At 38.1% G+C, this 21,006-nt stretch overlaps 1 protein-coding gene across 1 annotated transcript in view; it reads right to left on the bottom strand.

The window, feature by feature from the left end:
* ALATS (Alanyl-tRNA synthetase) overlaps window positions 1-21,006 on the bottom strand; it is a 231,533-nt gene that overhangs the window by 40,266 nt on the left and 170,261 nt on the right. The window contains exons 14-19 of the mRNA XM_089386297.1: window positions 19,223-19,366; window positions 19,049-19,120; window positions 18,883-18,958; window positions 18,596-18,738; window positions 18,326-18,434; window positions 18,050-18,237 (exon numbers count right to left, since the gene is read on the bottom strand). Coding sequence (XP_089242423.1) covers window positions 18,050-18,237; window positions 18,326-18,434; window positions 18,596-18,738; window positions 18,883-18,958; window positions 19,049-19,120; window positions 19,223-19,366 — 732 coding nt within the window. The remainder of the gene's footprint in view (window positions 1-18,049; window positions 18,238-18,325; window positions 18,435-18,595; window positions 18,739-18,882; window positions 18,959-19,048; window positions 19,121-19,222; window positions 19,367-21,006) is intronic.

Genomic DNA, 21,006 nt, shown 5'->3' with positions numbered 1-21,006 from the left:
ACAATGGGCGAGATCGAACCTACCCCAATGCATAGGGATCACACTCTATCCCAAAGTCCCTGACAATAGGTGAGATCAACTTACTGGAGGTAAGGATCACACTCTACCTTATTGTCCTTGATCTTCCCATCTTGACCCTTGAGAGTCAGATAGTAGAACACATGCATCCACCAACTTGGGCAAGATCCATCTACAGCAAGGGGTAGGGATCACACTTTATCCCAAGCATAGTTTTTAAAACCAGAACTGGTGACTGGATTGGTCCACCTAATGAACCGGTTTACCGACCGGAACCGGTCTAACTGGGACTGGTTTGGTCTAAACGAACCGGTTTTAGAAAAATACATTAAATAATTAATTTTTAATGAAAAAAACTATTTTTAAGATTTAAAACCATGATTCCAAGCCAATAGAGACAAAATATGCAAAGATTTCTCATTTATATACCATGTAAAGGTGAATATATCAAAATGGCACCGAGTGCAATACATATCATCGACAAAATACATAAGCAATGAGGCTCTAAATGGCCTCTAGAGTGCAAAAACAAAGCCTACAAACTATGGGGCTAGTGGCCTACTACAAGACTCAAGTCTACATATATGATAATACTATAATAGTGATCAACATTATCACTTGAAACTTCTCATGAGTCATCATGATCAAACTCAGTTGGTTGAGTCTCGACTCCCAAACTTTGCAGTCACAAACTTCTCTATTGGTTCAGTGACTTGAGTCTCAAACTTCTGAAGGTATTCTGCCCTAATATGCCCTATTATTTCATTTGGTGCTCCACATGGCTTTACATGGCCTCCTATCCCAGCCAAGTGTTGCTTGAACCTGTTAATACCCCCTCCTTGAATTGATTTTTGGCAATATTTGCAAATCATTTTGCCATCAATCATATCACAAGGAACCCATGTAGTATCTCTGGCTTTTGGAGGCATGATGACTACTACTTAGCTTAAACTCTGTTGTTCCACTACCCCAGCAAAAACTCAACACTCTCCAAGCTCCCAAGAAAACTCACAAACACTCCAAATGAGATGTGTGAGACAAATGAGAGGGAAAGGGGCCTCTTAAAGGCTTGGAGAGGGTGTTTTTGGAGGGAAAGCACCCTTAGTTTCCCTCCAAAACCCCTAAAACACAGTCAAAAAGTCGCTTTTCAGTTGATGGTGGGCATGCCTCCTAACCGACCGGTTTGATACACACCGGCCGGTTAGGACCAATTTTTTGCAAAAAGGGTCGGTTTTTTGCAAAAAAAGGAGAAATTCCCCCCTGACCGGGTTTTTTGGCCAGTTTCGACCGGTGGGCCTGCTATCCGGCCGATTAGACCGGTAACCGATTAGCAAGGCCGGTTTTGAAAACTATGATCCCAAGTCCCTCAACCCATTGGCCAGATGAGAGAGGTTATCCTACAGAGTGGGTAGGTCGCTAACTGGGGCATACTCTGACTAGGGGAGATCCTAGGTCTCACCATCCCATTAGTCAGAAGTCTCTCAGGAGCAACCCTGTAGCTCCATTCCTTACCCTAGGAGATCAACCAAGGGGGAAGAGTGCTTCTCAGTGTTCTTGATCAACTACAACCCTTGCCTAGGAGGGTCACATCCATCAATACATGTTGTTCTCTGAAGATCAGAAACACATCATTATGCATGTATCGAGTATCGGCTTCAAATAACTTACCGAAGAGTTCAATAACACTGCCCCATGCATTACCAAGAGCAACAATTCTTTGTTTTCCTTTTCATATAGGACATCAAGTGTCAGTGCAAAAATACATAACATAAAGAAAAAGAATACCATATTCATCTTTTCTCCCTCTTACGCAGGGAAGTAGTAATCACAAGCCTAAGCTTGTCTCATATAGCAGCATCATCTTAATTCATGAAGATGTCTATGTCCCTGCTATGTATGAAAAAACTTTGTCTAGCGTAAAATGCATACAAGGATCCATCTAACTGATTGCTTATCACAAAATCCACCAAATCTAGCAATAACAATCCATCAGCATGTCAGAAAAGAACTTCTATATGAAAGGTAGATCATGATACTACATAGGGTAAACATGTCCTGAAGACTTGTTTCATTCTGCAATCATGGGACTTCTAATAATCCACTGCAAATAAATAGTGGGTGTTGGGATCTTATCAAGAATTTCTCCCTCTAACTAGAAAGCTTCTTCACTCATCTTCAATCAAGACATCAAACTGTCTATCACATTACTATCATGTATCAACGAAACTATAAGATCACATAGTCAAACTATATCAGATTCTCATACATATATATCTTAGTCATAATAAGTTGTTAATTGTTGCTTCACAGTCACATATGTACATGCCATCAAACATTTATCAAAGGTTAGGGCAACTGAGAAGGGTATCTCCATGCTTACAAACATTTTTCTTCAGAGTACTAACTCCATCAAGTTAAGGAATTCATTATCAAAACCTTATCAACATCAATCAAGAAGATAGTCAAAAGATCCTGGGTATCCATCTTACAATCATCCATTGTTATCCGGGTTATCGTGCTCATTATGAACATTGTCAGCAATATCAAGTTAGCGCATATATGAAAAACCAAAAGAACGAAAAAATAAAAAAAAAATAAAAGAAAAAACAATGTTCCATGATAGCCAACAAGGCCATATGACATGTGAGATGCTTGCAAAACATTAGAAAGATGATATTAACTGATTTCGTCAACTGCACCAATATATCACATGTGCCAAAGATCAAACTTGCTTTTATGTGTATGTGACAAGCAAGCATAAATCAAGTCATCTATGAGGATGATATTCTTTTCATACTTCACAGCTTAATTTGCCATTATACATACCTTGCAGCTTTTAGATACCTTTTACTTGCTCTCAAGATAAGTCAAGTTCCTTTTCCTACTTTAGCTTCCCGTTCCTGTACCAAAGCTCTTTGCCTACAACAATTAGTATCCAGATGATCCTTAAGAAGGATTTGCTTATCACCACTTCATTAGGGAGTTAAAAGTACTAAAATACTCAAATATGCAAGAAGCCTAAGCAATGATAAATTTTAAAACAAGAGCAGTGTCATATAGAAACAAAATTAGAGGGGTACTTATCTTAACGAGAGTTGAAGGAAGAGTTCAGCGCCCTCTTGATCCTACCACCTAGATTTTGTACAGAATCATTATCCCAAATCCTTTCTTTAAACATGAGGTGCCACAAGTCTTCATCAAAGGAGGAGATTCCTCAACATCCAAACATACTAAAACCGACGCATGTGCTAGTACTTATCCAACTACGGTTTCAAGACTTCAACATCTCCAAGCCATGCTTCATGGAATTCATCCAAACCCAAATCCTATTCTATCCACTGAATCCTAACAAGGGTGCCTAGGGTTTCCTTCAAACCCCAACATTATTTTAGGTCTCCACCATCTTCACTTGCTAACATAACGGATTCTTCATGGGGGTGATATTCATGACTTTTCTTCAGCCCAGCTCTGATACCATGTTGATTTTCTTAGGGCTATATTGTTCTTTGCTTTGAAAATTGCATTACATTATTTATACATTGAATTCACCCCGCAGTATTCTATAATCATTATGGCATATGCAATTATGTAGAAAGAACAACATCATCAGTAAAACAATGGAACAATAAAAGGAACATTAGAAGAAAAGCATGCACATAAAGAGACACCAACATTGGTCGGAGACAAGGGCAAAACCCCACAAGGGGGAAAACCCAAAATTCATCTTCTTCTTCTATTAGATTTCATCAATTGTTCAGCTGAGATAAAACGCACAATATTATGAGACATAATCAAGATACCCAAGATCTAAACAGATCTTGTTCACAACTTTGATTGTGAACAAGATTGACATAGTTAAATCACAGACATAATCAAAGATTCTCTTTGAGGTTGTCAGTGATGAAGTTTCTACATATATACATGAGATAAACCAAAGTCAATACGGTTCTGAAATGCCATTGTTGATCTATGAAGTCTTGTAAACACCAACATAGTTTTGCACTAACTCATTATGATGTTATATCATTACTTAATACTACACCATGAAGCCCATACCAATTTACCAAATGTGATACCAATACTACCCAGCTCAAGATGACATATCAGTGTATGGTGTTGTACTAATCCAATACCATGTTTTTTCTGTGAGTATATGACACTATATATACATAACACTAATACAAGATTGTGCAATGCTTATATAGAGAGACCATACCATATGAGCGATGCCATGTACAGATCAAGTAGGTAAATAATTGTGTGATGATACCATGCTAGGACTGAAGTGCAGTACCCGTATTGATGCTATGCACAGAGAAACTGTGCGATGCCATGCGACTATACCACTGTACATTGTGTGCGAGCCATCGACAAAATCTTGGGTGCGGGCCATACCAACCACATATATATAAATTGTCGGCCATGCTGGATTTATATGTGTCAGGCTACTCATATATTATTAATACAGCGAAATATCCATCTTGACCAAATGCAAGGGACCCTCCATTCATACTAATGCAGCACGAGCCATCCATAATGCTACGTAACGATGTAATGAGACAATGCGATGTTATGTATAACTGGAGAGAATATATATCATCTGACCAAGCGATGTCGAGAGACCATACCATGTAGCGTAGCACTTGTGCAGAGAGCCAAGACAATATTATCGTAGAGAACTGTAACGCCATCATGAAGATCTTGTATATCACATAGATCAAAATAAGCTAGGACGGGGCTCCTGTATCCATCCATGCAAGAGAGAAAGCGAACCGCACACTTTTTTTCATCTCAGAAGTATGGTTTTATCGATGCCTATGTATGTATGATGTGATGCGATACTAGCAAGCCCATCTGGAATGTATGAGCTATAGTCATATTATCCAAGAACCATATGCGTGGGAGATGCGGACATATTATCCGAGAACCATATGCGTGGGAGCCGCAGACATACAGATAACGAGAGATGTGTGTCAGTATGCGCGAGAGAGAGTGAACACTAGACCCACCGAAACCTACAGCCCAATCCAAGTTGTCCATTGCAGAGATAAACCAGGCTGAGATTTCATTTGTATCTCCAACGTGCTTCCTAGGTGACTTAGGACAATGCTTTATAGAGATTTTCACTTGACCAAAAACGATGACCTTTAATGAAGCCGACCAAAAACATCTTAGAGGGAAATTCAATTTGAATTTTGAATTTTCCTTTTAAACATATATTTCCAATTTTAATAATTTCTTGCCCAATTAATATTTAATTTTATTTCATAATTCTTTCTTTGGAGAGATGGGCTTCACTTGGGGATTAGGGTTTCAGACTGATAACTCTACTAAAGAAAACAGAAGTTTGTAGCCCTTAGCACAGTTGAAGCCAAGTACATTGGTGCTAGCATGGCCAGCTGTGAAGCAATATAGTTGAGGAAACTCTTTGGAGCATTGTTTGAGCATGTGTTAGATACGACAGTAATATACTGTGACAATAAGAGTGGGATTCGACTTGCAAAAAATCTCGTGTTCCATGTCAAGTCCAAGTACATTGAGATCAATATCACTATATTCGAGATATGGTGCAGAGAGTAGCAGTGAGGCTCCACCATATTGTGACTGATGATCAGATAGATGACATACTATGATACTTACCAAGCCTTTGCCAAAAGGGAAGTCCGTGCTATTCAAAGAGCAACTTGGACTGACAGATGTGACCTAATATTCTCTCGATGCCATGCACTATGGCTTGGACTAACAGTCGTAAGCCTAGTGAAGGCACTAATAAGAGGGAAATCAAGGCTAATCGAGAACACTAAGTTATGCTCTTCCCCCCTGTTTGAGCTCCCATGTTGGGAAGATCAAATATCACTATATCCGGTGATCTGAAAATGGGGCACTTAGGCTTCTTGTCTAATCTACAAGAACCTCTTCCACTCCCAAAGCTTAAATATTCCCAAGTCCTTATGATTAACCAATGCGGAATTGATAATATGCTTGAAATAAAGGTGTATGCTTATGTCTATTTTAGAACTGTTCATGTGCTTCTAATATTTTGTTGTTATGCTGATACAACATATATATAAGAAAAACAATGCAACAAGAACACAAAACACACAGAACAACAATTTAATTAGGAGTTCACCCAAAACTTTTGGGCTACGCCTCCGTGAGCTTTAGTCAACTCAACTAGGTTCTCTGGGATTATGGCAAAGTCTTTTTTACAAGCTCTTGGCTCAACTCCACTGTTTTACATAGAAACGATGGGTTTAGACACCATTTTATCCCTAGCTCTTGATGCTCCCGGCTTTCTAGCTCTCGGCTCTCGCTCTCGCTCTTCGGCTCTCGCTCTCACTCTTGGCTCTCGCTCTCGCTCTTTGGCTCTGGCTTTGGCTCTGGCTCTTCGGCTCTGGCTTCTTGGCCCTCTGCAACCTTCAACTCTTTGGCTTTTCACTTGAACTTCAAGTGATCCCAAAGGCTCCCTCAGCTACTCTGCGCAATAGCTCTTTGGCTCTCTCTGCTCTCTTGCAATGGCCTTCTGCTACCTTCTTCCTCTTGTTGTTCTCAATCGTGCTCTCTAGCTCTTTTGAGGTATCTTCCCAGTTTTTCAGCTTCCCCAGCCGTTTCCCAACGTTCAATCATTCCCCTGCGGCTCTGTGGCTTCTCTGTGTTGTCTGTTCGCTTGGCCATCTGGCTCTGCGGCTCTGTGGCTTTCAAACGCCTCATCATCTTCCAAAATGCATGCTTGTAGCTTGGAATGATGATTAGGGGCGTTATAGAAGGAATCGGGGCCGTTTCATAGGCAAAAACCCACAAATGGTCGTTCTCTGTTTACACAGAGAAATACACAAATACACTGGGAAATCCACCCAAACGAGGTCTATCAGACTTCAAAAATCATTAGTTCCGCCCTATATTCCCTTCGGGTCCGCCTTTTAAATCGCTTATCGATCCCCACTGTTCATCTGAGAGATCTAGATCTAATGGTTGAGATCCATTTCGGACGGCTCATTCGTACGAGGGTTAAACACCCGATAAGGTTGGTTTTCTCTCTCCTCAACCTGGACACATGGTGGCCATTGTATGGGATTAGGCAGAGCCCGACCCAAACCATTTACCGCCTTTGGTCCTCCCGAAATCCTGCCTATTTCGTGATTTCCTTTGTATTTTAAAAATACATTAAAACATTGAAATATCGCAAAACGACTTTATATCGGACTTGAAATGTTATACATTTTCATTCACAAACCCTTTCGGGTCCAGTTTTCATCATATCGGCGCTTCCCTTCATATTTCGTTTAATAAACGAAATACGCGAAAATACATAGAAAACTGTCGTTGACGGCACTCAAAATATTTTAAATCTGGTTCATATTGTCGTCGGGTCCGGCCATCGCCGATACCGATTCACCGATCCGATCATCAGCGATCGGCATATCGCATATCGCATGAGCCCCAGGGTCCCTCCTTTGCCTTGTGGTATCGCCGATTGCGATCCGCTGATATCAGCGATCGGCTTATCGCTCGGCCTGGTCCTTATGCAACATTGCTTGTCTGCCTCCGACCCGATATGTCGGGGATCAGCGATCAGGGGTTTCCCCTTTTCACTTAAATCCGCTCTTTTGTCCTTCTCCGATGCGATTTTCTTCATAAAGCCTTTTAGGCCATTTTTAGAAGATTTGCCTCTTTTTCTAAAGAACCAAGGGCATCTTCTTTCCGCGATAACTTCTGCATACAAAGTCCATTTTTTCCCATTCAAGTTGCAGTAGATTCAAAACGAGACGATCTCTGCAATGGGGCTATTTCTGAGAGCAGCCTGTGAGTTTCATTTTCCTCTGATTTACAAAGGATTTGTGCCATTTGGCACCTTTTACCTCTTATATGAAGTCTTTTAGACTTAGAGGTTTATCCAGGATCTATTTTTTGATCATCTGGGATATGGTGCAGAGAGTAGCAGTGAGGCTCCACCATATTGTGACTATGATCAAATAGATGACATAATTACCAAGCCTTTGCCGAAAGGGAAGTTCTTGGTATTCAAAGAGCAACTTGGACTGACGAATGTGACCCAATATTCTCTCGATGCCATGCACTATGGCTTGGACTAACAGTAGTAAGCCTATTGAAGGCACTAATAAGAGGGCAACCATGGCTGATCGAGAACACTAAGTTATTCTCTTACCCCCTGTTTGAGCTCCCATGTTGGAAATGGAGCCAAAAGAGCTCCTGGGTTGAGGGAACTCTTGACTGTAGGTTATGTGTGATTCTTGTCACGTGTTGACAAGTGGTAAACCCCCCTACCATCTAGTCTAGCACGTGTCAAAGTATACCCTAGTATGCATCCTACCCACAAGTTGGGCTTGTCAGGATTGCCATCCATCTGGCCAATGGAAGAGGAGAGACTTGGGTGTGTGTGATCCTTACCTCTGGTAAGTTGGGTTACCCCCCAATGTTTGTGGATGGAGGTGTTCTACCACTTGATTCTTGAGGGTCAAGGTGGAAAGATTAGCAGACAATAGGATAGAGTGTGATCCTTACCACTCGTGGTAAGTGGTATCCTGCATATTATCAATCGGACATATATTTAGGGTGGTAGATTAATCTCCCCTATTTTCCATGGATATAGGGTGGTAGTCAGAGCTCCCCTATGATGATTGTTTTTCATTAGAGTGAGACATCATTGTTCTAGATGATACAGAGCAGAGATTAATTGAGATGACTAGAGAAAGCAAAGATCATTTGTTGCAGAAAGAAATTCCTTCCTAGCTGAGAGGGAGTGTTGAAAATTTGGCAACTTGAGGATGAATTTCTAAAAATAGAAAGTCTCAAGTATGACTTTCCAAAAATAGTAAATCACCTTGCATCAATTGGTAATCAAGTATTGTTGATGGAAAATCCCTTATGATCATCAATAAATCCTAATAGTTCAATTTTAACTTAATCATCAGCATTATTATTATTATGATACGATTATATTATTAATAAAAAGAAATTCAATTCACTTAATCATGGCTCTCAATAATGTTCTCTTACACTCATTATTCGCATGGCATATTCCTCTTACACTCTCTTACACTTAATAAAAGCTTGTCATAAAAGATTCCTCTTGCACTCTCTTACGCTCTCATTAAAGCATGTCATGAAAGATTCCTCTTACACACTCTTTAATGCATATGTTACACTCTCCTTCTTAATGGCATAAGTCGCAAAGGCATGTGTATCTTCTTAATAGCATGAGTTACATTTCCTAAATGGGCATATGTTACTCTCCCTCTCGGCATGTGAATTACTCCTCCTTTATGGCATGGATTCATTACTTCTCTTATATATATGTGCCTCATTCTTTCTCCCCTCACTACTTGTGCATTGTGAAAGGAGAATTCAAACATGAGAGAGAGTTGGAGAGAGTTCAAGAAGATTGTGAGAGAGAGACTTGGAGAGTAAGGAAAAACTTGGTGAGCCAAGGTTGATTCAGTGCTTTAGTGTTTTAGTGTTAATTCAGTTGAAGGGAAGGTTGATTCAGTGTGTGCATCTATTGCTGCTACCAGTGATATTCATGCGACAATTTGTTGAGATTTCGGTGAACTTACTCATTCTCTTGATCTCTCATTGTACTTTGTATCTCTGCTAAACAATTGATTTCTAATAGAAGAAGAATCTGGTTGGGTTTTCCCCTTGTGGGTTTTTCCCTGGTCATTAAATTTTCTGTCTCATTTTGTTCTTGGTTGTCTTCTATTGTGCATTTGATTTATGATATATCTACAATTGGTTATCTAATATTCCAGCATAATGAGGTTTTGTAATAACTGATTATTACAGCATAGAACATCAGAATTTCAACAAGCAACCAGATGATGGTATAATGAGTTGTTGAATTATTTGCTTTTGTTATGGCACGGGGTGAACGTGTTTAAACTGCGATTTCATGGTTCAACCAATGGTTACACACATAGAGTGTGTGTGATCTGTGTAGGAAGGGGTGTTCTATAGAAAGGTCCATAAGCAATGGAGTGGTACGTTGTTATTGCTTGCGTAAAATATGGAACAAAATTGCATCACCTACATTGGGCTCAAATCTGATTGTCGTGAACTTAACTATGTGTGAAGTGAGTCAACTAACCTGTGATTTGGTGTATAGATTGAGTGTGATGGGTCTCCAAAGGTGTATTGTGTTGGAGAATAATGAGAATACTGTAGTAGGGCAATTATTTAAACTTTTTCTCCTTATCCTTAACAAAATCTTGTGACCTTTATCTTCCTATGTTCTTTATTAGATCTTTTCATCTAACAATTATCAAGAGCAAAAGCAATAACGACAATGGACCAAAGAAGTAGGCACCAAGCCATGGCAAAACCCCTCCAAGGGAAAACCCAAAAAGAATCTCTTCTCTTCTTATAGAATTTGTTTCAAATGAGAAAACCAAGACCCAGAACCTTAGACCAAGTCCTCCAAGCACCAAATCAGCCCTTAAAGAATTTCTTCCAAACAAGTCAAAGTTTGACCAAGTCAACAAAGGTTAAACCTCTTCAAATATGCTTCACTTCAAAATTTCGACCTTCTACTTCAAATATGCAACTTTGGTCCCTTGGAACAAAATAAATAATTCCTTATGGCACTTGTCAACCTTTCAAGAAGTCTTCCCTTAAGCATGTCAATGTCTCCAAAGTCAACGAGAGTCAAACTAGGTCAAAACAAAGTTTCAGCCCTCCTGCAATTCTGTATCTGCAATTCTCAGCCTCCTGCAACTTCGACTTGCAATTCTCAGCATGTGTGAGAGAAATATGGTCACAAAAGTCAGGCTCCGCTTTCTTCTTGAGATGCTCCTTTCTTCTAGATCTTTGCTCCTTGTCTTTGTTTTCTTGCTTAAGATCGAACTGCAGATGTGTGTTCCAAATGAGGTCGAGTTCTTCTTATATATAGCCTTCTCATGAGATCGAATAGCCTCAAACTAGGCTGACTTCTTCTTGGTAGGGCCAACTTGTGCTTGCAGACTCATATGGACTTTCTCGACTCAAAATAATATGTTTTACATGTTACAACTTGCCCAACAGGTTCTTATACAAATGATAAAGACTATCTTGACTCAAGAAACATATAATTTTGACTTGACAACCCTAGAAGCATGAAGAACATGCTTGACCTAGTTGACCAACAAATATGGAGCATGAAACCCATGCTTAAAATAATATTTTTCTTTCTTGATTTTCTTGTAACATAAGATATATGAGTACAATGAAAATTATGAAGACCGAATCTAGTTACATTTTCCAACATATTGGAATGCCATAAATGTAATGATTTAGTCAAGCCATCATTGATCTAGTTGATCAAATGGTGTAATACATAGTTGGTTGATTCAATGTATATAGTGGAGCGTATTACTACATTTTAAGTTTTGCAATCATGTTGATGAAGTGGTTGAAGCTTTTGTGCTATGGAAATTATGCACACAGGTGTAATATAGAGTTGATGCTCGAGTATGAAAAGAATCCAATGATTGGCACATTCTGGCAGTTCTGAATTTAGAGGTTGAGCATTAGAACAATGTTGCGTTGCCAGTGAGATAGATAAGAAAGAAATGTTTGGTTTAATGGGCCACATGCATTTTGGGTGCCTGTATGCAGTGTGATTTGTTATCAATGTAACCACTTGTAGCTGACTACGGTACAGTGCGATTGGTACCCAACAAACATACTTGTCATCTAGCATATCGAACGATATATGCTATGTACAGTCAGATCTAGGTTTTGGTGCCTATGGAGCGAAATCAGAGTGTGAATTTGCCAGAGACCCTGTGCAATTTAGAGGTCATGTCCTAGGTAGAATGTGAAGGCCTAATTTGATGTTGGCCAAGCTTGCTTGCTTTTATCTGATGAGCATTTGGTGATCAGAGTTTAGACAGAGTCTTATGTTGCTGCTATGGAGATCAGAGGCTATGGTTGCAAAGGATATTGTATTATATTTTTGTAGATATATTATATGGTTAATATTGGATAGTTGTTGTGTTTTTGTGATTCCTGCTAAGTTACCAGGATTCGGATATGGATCCGCCAGTTTTTTGAAAAACCAGGATCCGGAAACGGCAAGGATTCGGCAAATACACACAAATATAAAATATTTTATAATTTTTAAAATTAAAATTTATATAAAAATAAAAATAAAAACTAAATTTATATAAATATAAAAATAAAAACATATGTTAATTTTTAATATATAATTTTTACATACAATAAATAATTCATGACTTAATATATCATTTATAAATATTAATTAAATTTATATAAAAATAAAAAAACATTGATGAGTTTTTAAATATATAACTTCAATATATCTGAATAATGTATTTAAACATTAATTATTAGTTGTAATACAAATTATTAAAGTTATTTTTGAAAACTTACCTTTTAAACTTGAAAAAACAACTTTAAAATTAATTAAAATAAAACTTACTTATTAAACTTTAAAATAAATATATAAATCAAAGCTTACTTTTTAAACTTTAAAATATCTAATTAGAAACTTACTTTTTAAATTTAAAATATATAAATATATAAATAAAACTCACTTTCTAAACTTTAAAATATCTAAATAAAACCTTACTTTTTAAACTTCAAAATATCTGAATAAAAATGGCTATAGATTATAATAGGCTGATTCATTGTTTTTGCGGACGCTGAAACTTACTTTCTAAATTTAAAATATCTAAATATATAAATAAATCTCACTTTCTAAACTTTAAAATATCTAAATAAAACCTTACTTTTTAAACTTCAAAATATCTGAATAAAAATGGCTATAGATTATAATAGGCTGATTCATTGTTTTCGCGACCGCTGAAACTTACTTTTTAAATTTAAAATATCTAAATATATAAATAAATCTCACTTTCTAAACTTTAAAATACCTAAATAAAAGCTTACTTTTTAAACTTCAAAATATCTGAATAAAAATGGCTATAGATTATAATAAGCTGATTCATTGTTTTCGCGGAGGCTGATTCTTTCATTCACTGTCTTGTATTGAAGCTTATAATGTGGTCAACCAAAATAAAAATAATAAACTGTCCGGGCCAACTCCCTAGATTATTTTGGCCGGCGTCAATTAATTAATTCAGTGACGCGGGACGCTGATTCTTTCATTCACTTGCGACTGAACAGTTGAATTTCCCATTTTGGAATTTTGTGCTGGCATTTGCCAGTTTACTACAGATTTATGCGTTGAAGTTGACGAATTTTTTAGCCTCGGAGAGAAACTGAGCGTATCTCCGCGGATCCAGATCCGAATCCGTCTCCGATCCAAGGATCCGTGGATCCCACCATTAGGCTTGACGGATCCGGTAACATAGGATTCCTGGTAGGGTTTTTGCAAGGGATGCCATGTTTATGAGTTGTTGTTTTATCTTGAACATATACCATACATATATATATATATATATATATATATATTGTTGTAATTGCCATATATTCCTGATGTATAAGCCCTATATTATCATAATTGTAGAATTGAGCAGTGTTAGTACGGGTTCAGTGTGCCCATGATCCTGTGCAACAAGTTACCAGTGATACAATGCAATTTAGAGTCTAGAGCTGCCATGTATTATGACAGAGGTTTCGTGTTGCAGGCCCAAAGCATGTGTGAAGGTGTTGTTGTTGGTATAGAGAACAGAGTTCACTGAGGTCTTGATATAAGTTCCAATATTGCTAACAATATGTTATTGCAAATGTCCTGCTAATGTTTTCATATCCAGTGTATTGATTCATACGTTGACGGACAGAGTATTGAAGTGCATGCTGCTACAAGTCTATGTTGCTCTTGGTTACACTGATGCTATGTATTGCCATGAGTTTTGTTGTGTTGTTGCTGCACTAGTGTCTTGTATGGTTGAAAGTGGCTATCAGTGAGTAAGAGCAAAGTCTTATGCATTATGTATTGTCGCCATGGACCTTTGTATTGTCAGGCCATTGTTGTAGTTGCTAGTGCACATATATATTGGTAGAATTTTGATGTATATGGCTGAGTTTGTATGTCCACGTAGATACCATGCACTGCTGATCACAGTTGCTTGAGTGATTGTATTGGTGAGAGGTGTGTATGTTGTATTCTTTATATATTGCCATGTATTGTCATAGTATTGGAATGCTTATGGTGTTGCTGTGAGTTGTTGAGTGTTGTTGGGTGTTGAGCAGAATTGTGACAGAGGCATTGTGTTGCAGGGAGGTTTGTGTCTTTGTATAAATGGATCTACTCTGAAAATGGATGAAACATGGTCCACAGTGTTTTGAGCAGAGATTGATGGGCCCAATGAGAAAATGTATGAAACGAAGTCCATTGTGGTTAGTTGAGGGTTGGTGCCTTCAGGGAAAGTGGTGGCTTGTTGAGCAGGAAGTAAAGGCTTCCTTCAGGTGGGTGCCAGACAACAACTTGGTGGTCGTTGTCTCCACTAGATCAGTGTCTGCGAAGCCATTTGGAAAAGGGTGCTTCCAAGTAGGTGGGTGCTTGCAGCATATTACCAGCAAATGGGTGCCTGCAAATAGTTGTGGAAGTGAGTGCTTCCATCAGGTAGAGGCATGGAACAAGTGGTTGCTCACATATATCACAAGTTGAAGCTTGCACACTGGGGGCTGCCAATGATTGATGTAAAAGAAGACAAAGTTCAATGGTTTTTCTCTCATGGGTTTCCACCTAACGCTAATATTTGGTGTTCATATGGTTGATAATGTTTGTCTTGATGTTTCATGTCCTGCTCATATATGTTGTTGATCTTATGTCTTGATTATGCATGCATTATCTGTTGTTAAGCTGCTCATTAATGATTCAGATAGCTGTAAAGAAACAGTAAAAGTTGTAATTGGTGATCCATTGGGCACAATATTGATTCACCCCCCTCCCCTCTCAATATTGTTAAGCTCCCAACAGTGTCTTTTTCAATTAAGGACTAAAGGAGTGTAGGGATAAAAAAATATGGAAGTGATTTCAAGGAGAATAAAGAAGACAAGTTTGTGTTCTTCACACCCTTAAAACCTAGCGTCCTTCTATCTTCTTTGGAAATTAATGGGAGGCAGTTAATCTTCTGTTCCTCGAGAGAAATTTGATGAAATCTTGTTCAAGGAGATTTTAGAGCCAAAACAATGCTAAGACATAAAACAAAGGCTCAACTCGCCCACACGTGTGAGCAAATAAAAGGTCACATCTCCTCATCAAAAGGATGCCCAATCATCACATAAGGGTCCCTTCCCAACACATCATCCTCAAATATGCCCACATCATCAACCCAAACATCATGAGGGGGACATCATAGTGCTAGGGCATAGCATCATAATGTCATTATCATCATCAGACATCCTCAAAGGCATGGCAACATCCATCAAGTAAATGCAATGCCATCCTGGGCACGTCCTATCATCTCTAGGGCACATCTATTCTCAAGTCTCAACGCAATATCCTAGCCTAGGAGGGCTTCGCCCAAGGTCTTGGATGAAGGTGAGGAGATCATCAATTGGGCTCAAGCATCCCAAGGTCAAGTGTCCAACGTCCTCTTTCAAAGTGTCTAGTTGAGTCATCAAGTAGGGTTGGACATCCTCTCTAAAGTGTTGGTGAAGAATCATATAATCACTCTATGGATGGTAATTGTACCTAGGAGCAAAGGATTTAACACATACTCACAAAACCACGTGAGATCAACATCATGGATGCAAGAACCATAAAAGTATCATCATGGACCATACTCAATGTAAAAGACATCAAAGTACTTTATTACATAAGCATCATCTTCAACTGTCTTTCTAACATATGATTTGCAAACAAGCTACCTTGCTTAAAAATGGGAGGGCTATCACAAGGCCTTATTAGGTGCTTCCAACCCTAAGAGAAGGAATTATTCCTATGTCGACCCCTTCATAAAATAGTTGTGAAAGGTGCTATGTTCAAGGCTTTACAACGTGGAGGATGCCAATGTCTTGTACCAGACTATAAAGCTCATAGCATCCTTGAGCATTATGTTGTGAAGAAGGAACAATAGTGGGACATGATTACCCATTTCCTTGGCCTATTTTTACCACCCCTCTTCTGCACCTTTTTCATCAGTATTTTACATATGTAGCTTGCATTACAAGCTTTCATTCATTATTGACTTAGGATGTCAAAGCTCCTTTCATTTAGATGGTTCATCATTCAAAATTTCAACCCGTAACTAGGTGAGAGCTATTTGGGGGAGGGGGAAGGGAAACCAATACCGGTGATAGATAGTGAACCCAAAGATGGGATGCAGATACATGGAAAAAATGGAAGGTGTTAAGCATGGAAATCATGGAACACTGCAATGATCAGAGCCTCCTATTTCTGTCCCTCCTAGACAGTGAAAGAAAGGCCTCAAGGAAGGTCACACTAACTTGGGAAGTGTGATAACCACCAAGGTGACACAAGGGAACAAATGTACAATGAAAAGAATTCTATCATCCAATTCAACGTGCGATCCATACTAGAATGCACTTAAACATTAAATGAAAGCACTGGAATAAAAAAATGGTTAGTTTGCCTCATAATAGATGACACGCCTTCATCAGATGAGCAGTCTAGATGAAAGAAAGCATTGAATGGAGAGTGGACAAGAAGCATATGAGGCTTGCTATCCGTGGATCATGATAGGGATGCTAGCTGGCAAGCTGAACAATAGGAGAAAACAGTTTCTCCTAGGGTTTATACTCACATGTGGGTGGGTAACAGTCCTCAATTTAGCCATTAGTTCAGGATTCAGTATACTCATTTAGAGTCATGTCAATTTTGGGACATCTTTCCCTAGTTGTTGACAGGAAGGTCACACTGACTTGGGAAGTGTGATAACCACCAAGGTGACACAAGGGAACAAATGTACAATCAAAAGCAGTCTATCATCCAATTCAACATGTGATCCATACTAGAATGCCCTTAAACATTAAATGAAAGCACTGGAATAAAAAAATGGTTAGTTTGCCTTGTAATAGATGACACCTTCATCGGATGAGTAGTCTAGATGAAAGAAAGCATTGAATGGAGAGTGGATGGGAAGCATATGAGGCTTGCTATCCGTGGATCATGATAGGGATGCTAGCTGGCAAGCTGAACAATAGGAGAAAAAGTTTATTCTAGGGTTTATACCCACATGTGAGTGGGTAACAGTCCTCAATTTAGCCATTAGTTCAGGATTCAGTATACTCATTTAGAGTCATGGCAAATTTAGGACATCTTTCCCTAGTTGTTGACAGATACCAAAAAGGGAATTGTATGCACTACTTGATGTGAAGGAAGAATGTCGTTGAAAAGGGAAATTAGCATCTACTGCCTTTGCCATTAATGTCCCTCTACTTGAAATATTTGTGAGCCTAAAATGCACTCCCAATTCTGTCCAAACTTAAGAGTGTTACTTGAGATACATTTTTCTCAAACAGAAAGATATGTTTGCAATGTACATTATGTACGAAGAGTTCTACAAGTGCATGAGTGTTGACATTTAAAAGAATGTGTAAATATCATGAACATTGTAAAATTTTAAAATGGCTTGAAATCAGTTGCCCTACAGCACTGAGCAGTAATTACAAATTTCCTTTCTTCTTATTTATATGTGTTGGTTTTATTGGCATGGTCATATACATCATTGTATTATGCTTTAGCCAATGCAACGGTTTGGTTGTTTCATAGGGTTGCCAGATGCCCTGGACGAAGGTGAGGGGAAGACCAACTATTGAAAGTTGTGCACCCTAAAAGACCTACATATAATATTACATTAAATAGAACTGATATGAGCTCTGGGAACCCTATTAAAAAACCAACTGTTTCATTGCCTAATACAAAAGATGTATAAGACAATGCCAGTAAAAATAACAAAGATAAACAAGAAGAAAGGAAATTTGTAACCAAAAGCATAACCTTTGAAACTGAAATATCATAGGCACAGTTGATCCAACAACGCTGAATTTAAGAGAAATGAAGAGAAACGAAATCACACCTTATGTTTCAGGAGATTATCTCTAAAACAATGAAGTATATCGCATTCCAAGAGAAAATGTGTACCTTCTCTAATGCAATTCCATCAAGAGTTGAGGCATTGTTTATATATGCATCAAAGGATGCTGCTGCTTCAATAGCCTGAAGAGCTGCTCCAGTTGTGAAGGCTGTAATCCTCCGCACACCCTTTGCAATCCCCTCTTCTGATACAAGAGCAAATGCTTTTGCCTCTCTTGTATTTGATAGGTGTGTTCCTGATAACCCCCAGGATATTAACAATTAAATGTGAAAAATATTATTAAATTCTGAATTAAAAATATCACTTTAAAATAATTTTCCTACCACCACAAAATTCTGTTGAAAATGATCCCCATTCTGGGTTCTCTGGATCTACAAGAAGATCCTCAACAGGTCTTCCAATAGAAACTACTCGAACAGGATCAGGATAGACCTAAACACAGATTTATAGAATGGTCATATCAACATTCTGAAACAGAATGAAAGAATCAAACATATGAATAGGAAACAAAACGAACACTGACTCAAGTAACTTCTCTTGTATCTAAGAACTATTAGTCTATGATTGGACCGCACTACAAATAAGCTCCTTACTTCGCCAAACACAGCACGAAGCCCCATGATGCGTTTTGCCTCCATTAGGCTAGCTTCTTTTGCATATACTTCTAGCTCATCTTTAATCTGCTTATTCACAATTGATTCTATTTTTCGCAGATCACTGGCAGGAATAGGTTTACCTACAGATATACAAAATTTATATAAGTAAAATAACGAGAGGCAAATCCATAACACTCAACCAAATCTGCTCAAATATATATCTGCAGTGGAGTACTTAATTCTAACCTCAAATGGAATACATTTAACAAAAAAAAGAACCTAACCATGAGAGAAATCAAAGCGCAACTTGTCTGGAACCACCAAGGATCCTTTTTGATCGACGTGATCTCCAAGTACAGCCTATAATTAAAATAAGATGTCAAACACTGACATTCGTGTCCAGAAATATACAACCCGTTCCTAAACAAATCGAAATAGGCATTTGCATACCTTCAGTGCATAGTTTAGCATATGAGTGCAAGTATGGTTTGGCGCGATACTAGTCCGCCTTGCATAATCTACCTGTTCAAAACAGCCTTGAACGTTATCAAAAACAGTATGACAAGCATGTCCAAAACACTCTAACAAAGCCCTTGCAATAAGAAAGATGCAAGCATTGATTACCTTGCAAATGACTTCATCCCCAACTGAAATACTGCCAGTTTCACCAACCAGAGAGCCCATATGAAGCACATATCCACCAAAGATTTGGACATTCCTGACATCAAAAGTTCCAGATGGACCTTCACAGCTTCCAGTATCATAAATCTGGAAACAACTATGACAGCTAATTAGTATAAACTCATGTCACTACAAAAGTGATTCACATGTTTGAGATCTACTGTGAACAACTGCATGGATGGTGAAAAAATCAGAACCACAAGATGTTTAATTTTAAGAGCTTCAACTTTGAAATTTAAGCTTTCTTTTAAAGCTTCAAAGTTTATAACTTTATAAGCCTCCAATGGTTTGTCCCAGTGAAAAATAAACCAAAAAATATAGCACTAAATAAAAATTCACACATGTGACAGCATAAAAGGAAAGGATTTCATCAATTAAATAGCCTATTGGGTTTTCAAGCATAGTTCTAAAAACTGGAACCAGGTTTTGAACTGGCCACCTATCTAACCAGGATTTGAACCGGAACCAGATCAAATCAGATCGAACAGGATTCATTGAACCGGATATGAAAAAATACATAAAATAATTAATTTTTAATGAAAAAAAAATATTTTTTTAAGATTTCAAACCATAATTCCAAACCATTAGAGACAAAATATGCAAAGTTTACTCATTTATATACCATGTAAAGTTGAATATATCAAAATCGCACAAAGTGCAATACATATCAACAACAAAAAAAATAATAATCCAAAATCAATGCTACAAGTCACTGGGCCACTGACCCAATACAAATCACTAATCAACATCAATGAAGCACGACCCTTATAACACCCTTCAAGACTCGCGGATCTTGACGAGTCATATGCCGAAACGAGTCACTCTCATCGAACCCACGCATAAGACCCTTACCTGCGCTGACTCACAGACGAATCGTATCAAACTCGTATGGACCCGTATAAGACCCGTCCCTGGCAGCAAAGTTTGATTTTTTTTGTATTTTGTTGAGTCTTATACGAGTCTTATATGGGTTGTTCCCAATTTTTATACGAGTCACCAAGTCAATAGTCAGACGAGTCTTATACGAGTACAAGCCGTGCAACATTGATCAACATAATCAATCATCAAACTCATCATTGATTCACCACTACTAGAAATGGAATCATCAACAAGAGCTACATAAACATCATCTAGCTCGAAGTCTTCAGACTTGGATTTCTCAACCTTATAATATGGTATAAATTGAATAAGTTTAACATGCCTAACCAAGATTTTGGTTTGAGTGAATAGTTCATCTCCTCACCCTTGTAATATGGTAGAAAAAGCTTAGCAGGCCTAACCAATTATTTTTCTTTAAGTGAAGGGTACATTTTTGTTAAGGCCATGGTTGAAGACTTCAACAATCACAACATCAACAAAGTTCCATAATCAATACCACAAACATCAAGGTACATAATGGGCTTCATGTTCTTGATCAAATGCTAATCCCACACCCTCACACATGACAAAATCCAATGTCGCGAACATTGCGATCAGGATAAAATTGGCGAGGGTCCAGAAAAAGAAAAAATCATAAAATCTGGGAAAAAAATCAGCGAAACATCGCTAAAATAAATTATTAAAAAAAAAACAAAAACAAGACAAAATATTCAATTTTTTTAGTATCTAAAGCATCCACAACATAAAATAAATGCATTGACACATAAATATGAAAAGAAAACTAATTACGCCGTAGGCATTTTTTATTGTGAGGTTTATCCTCATGACACTGTTCAGATTCGTCATCC

Source organism: Pinus tabuliformis, chromosome Q, assembly GCF_031772625.1.
Source record: "Pinus tabuliformis cultivar Carrire ecotype Pingquan chromosome Q, CPIR1, whole genome shotgun sequence".
NCBI lineage: Eukaryota > Viridiplantae > Streptophyta > Pinopsida > Pinales > Pinaceae > Pinus > Pinus tabuliformis.
The sequence above is the reverse complement of the archived record's forward strand: the minus strand, read 5'-3'. Positions and strand labels throughout refer to the sequence as shown.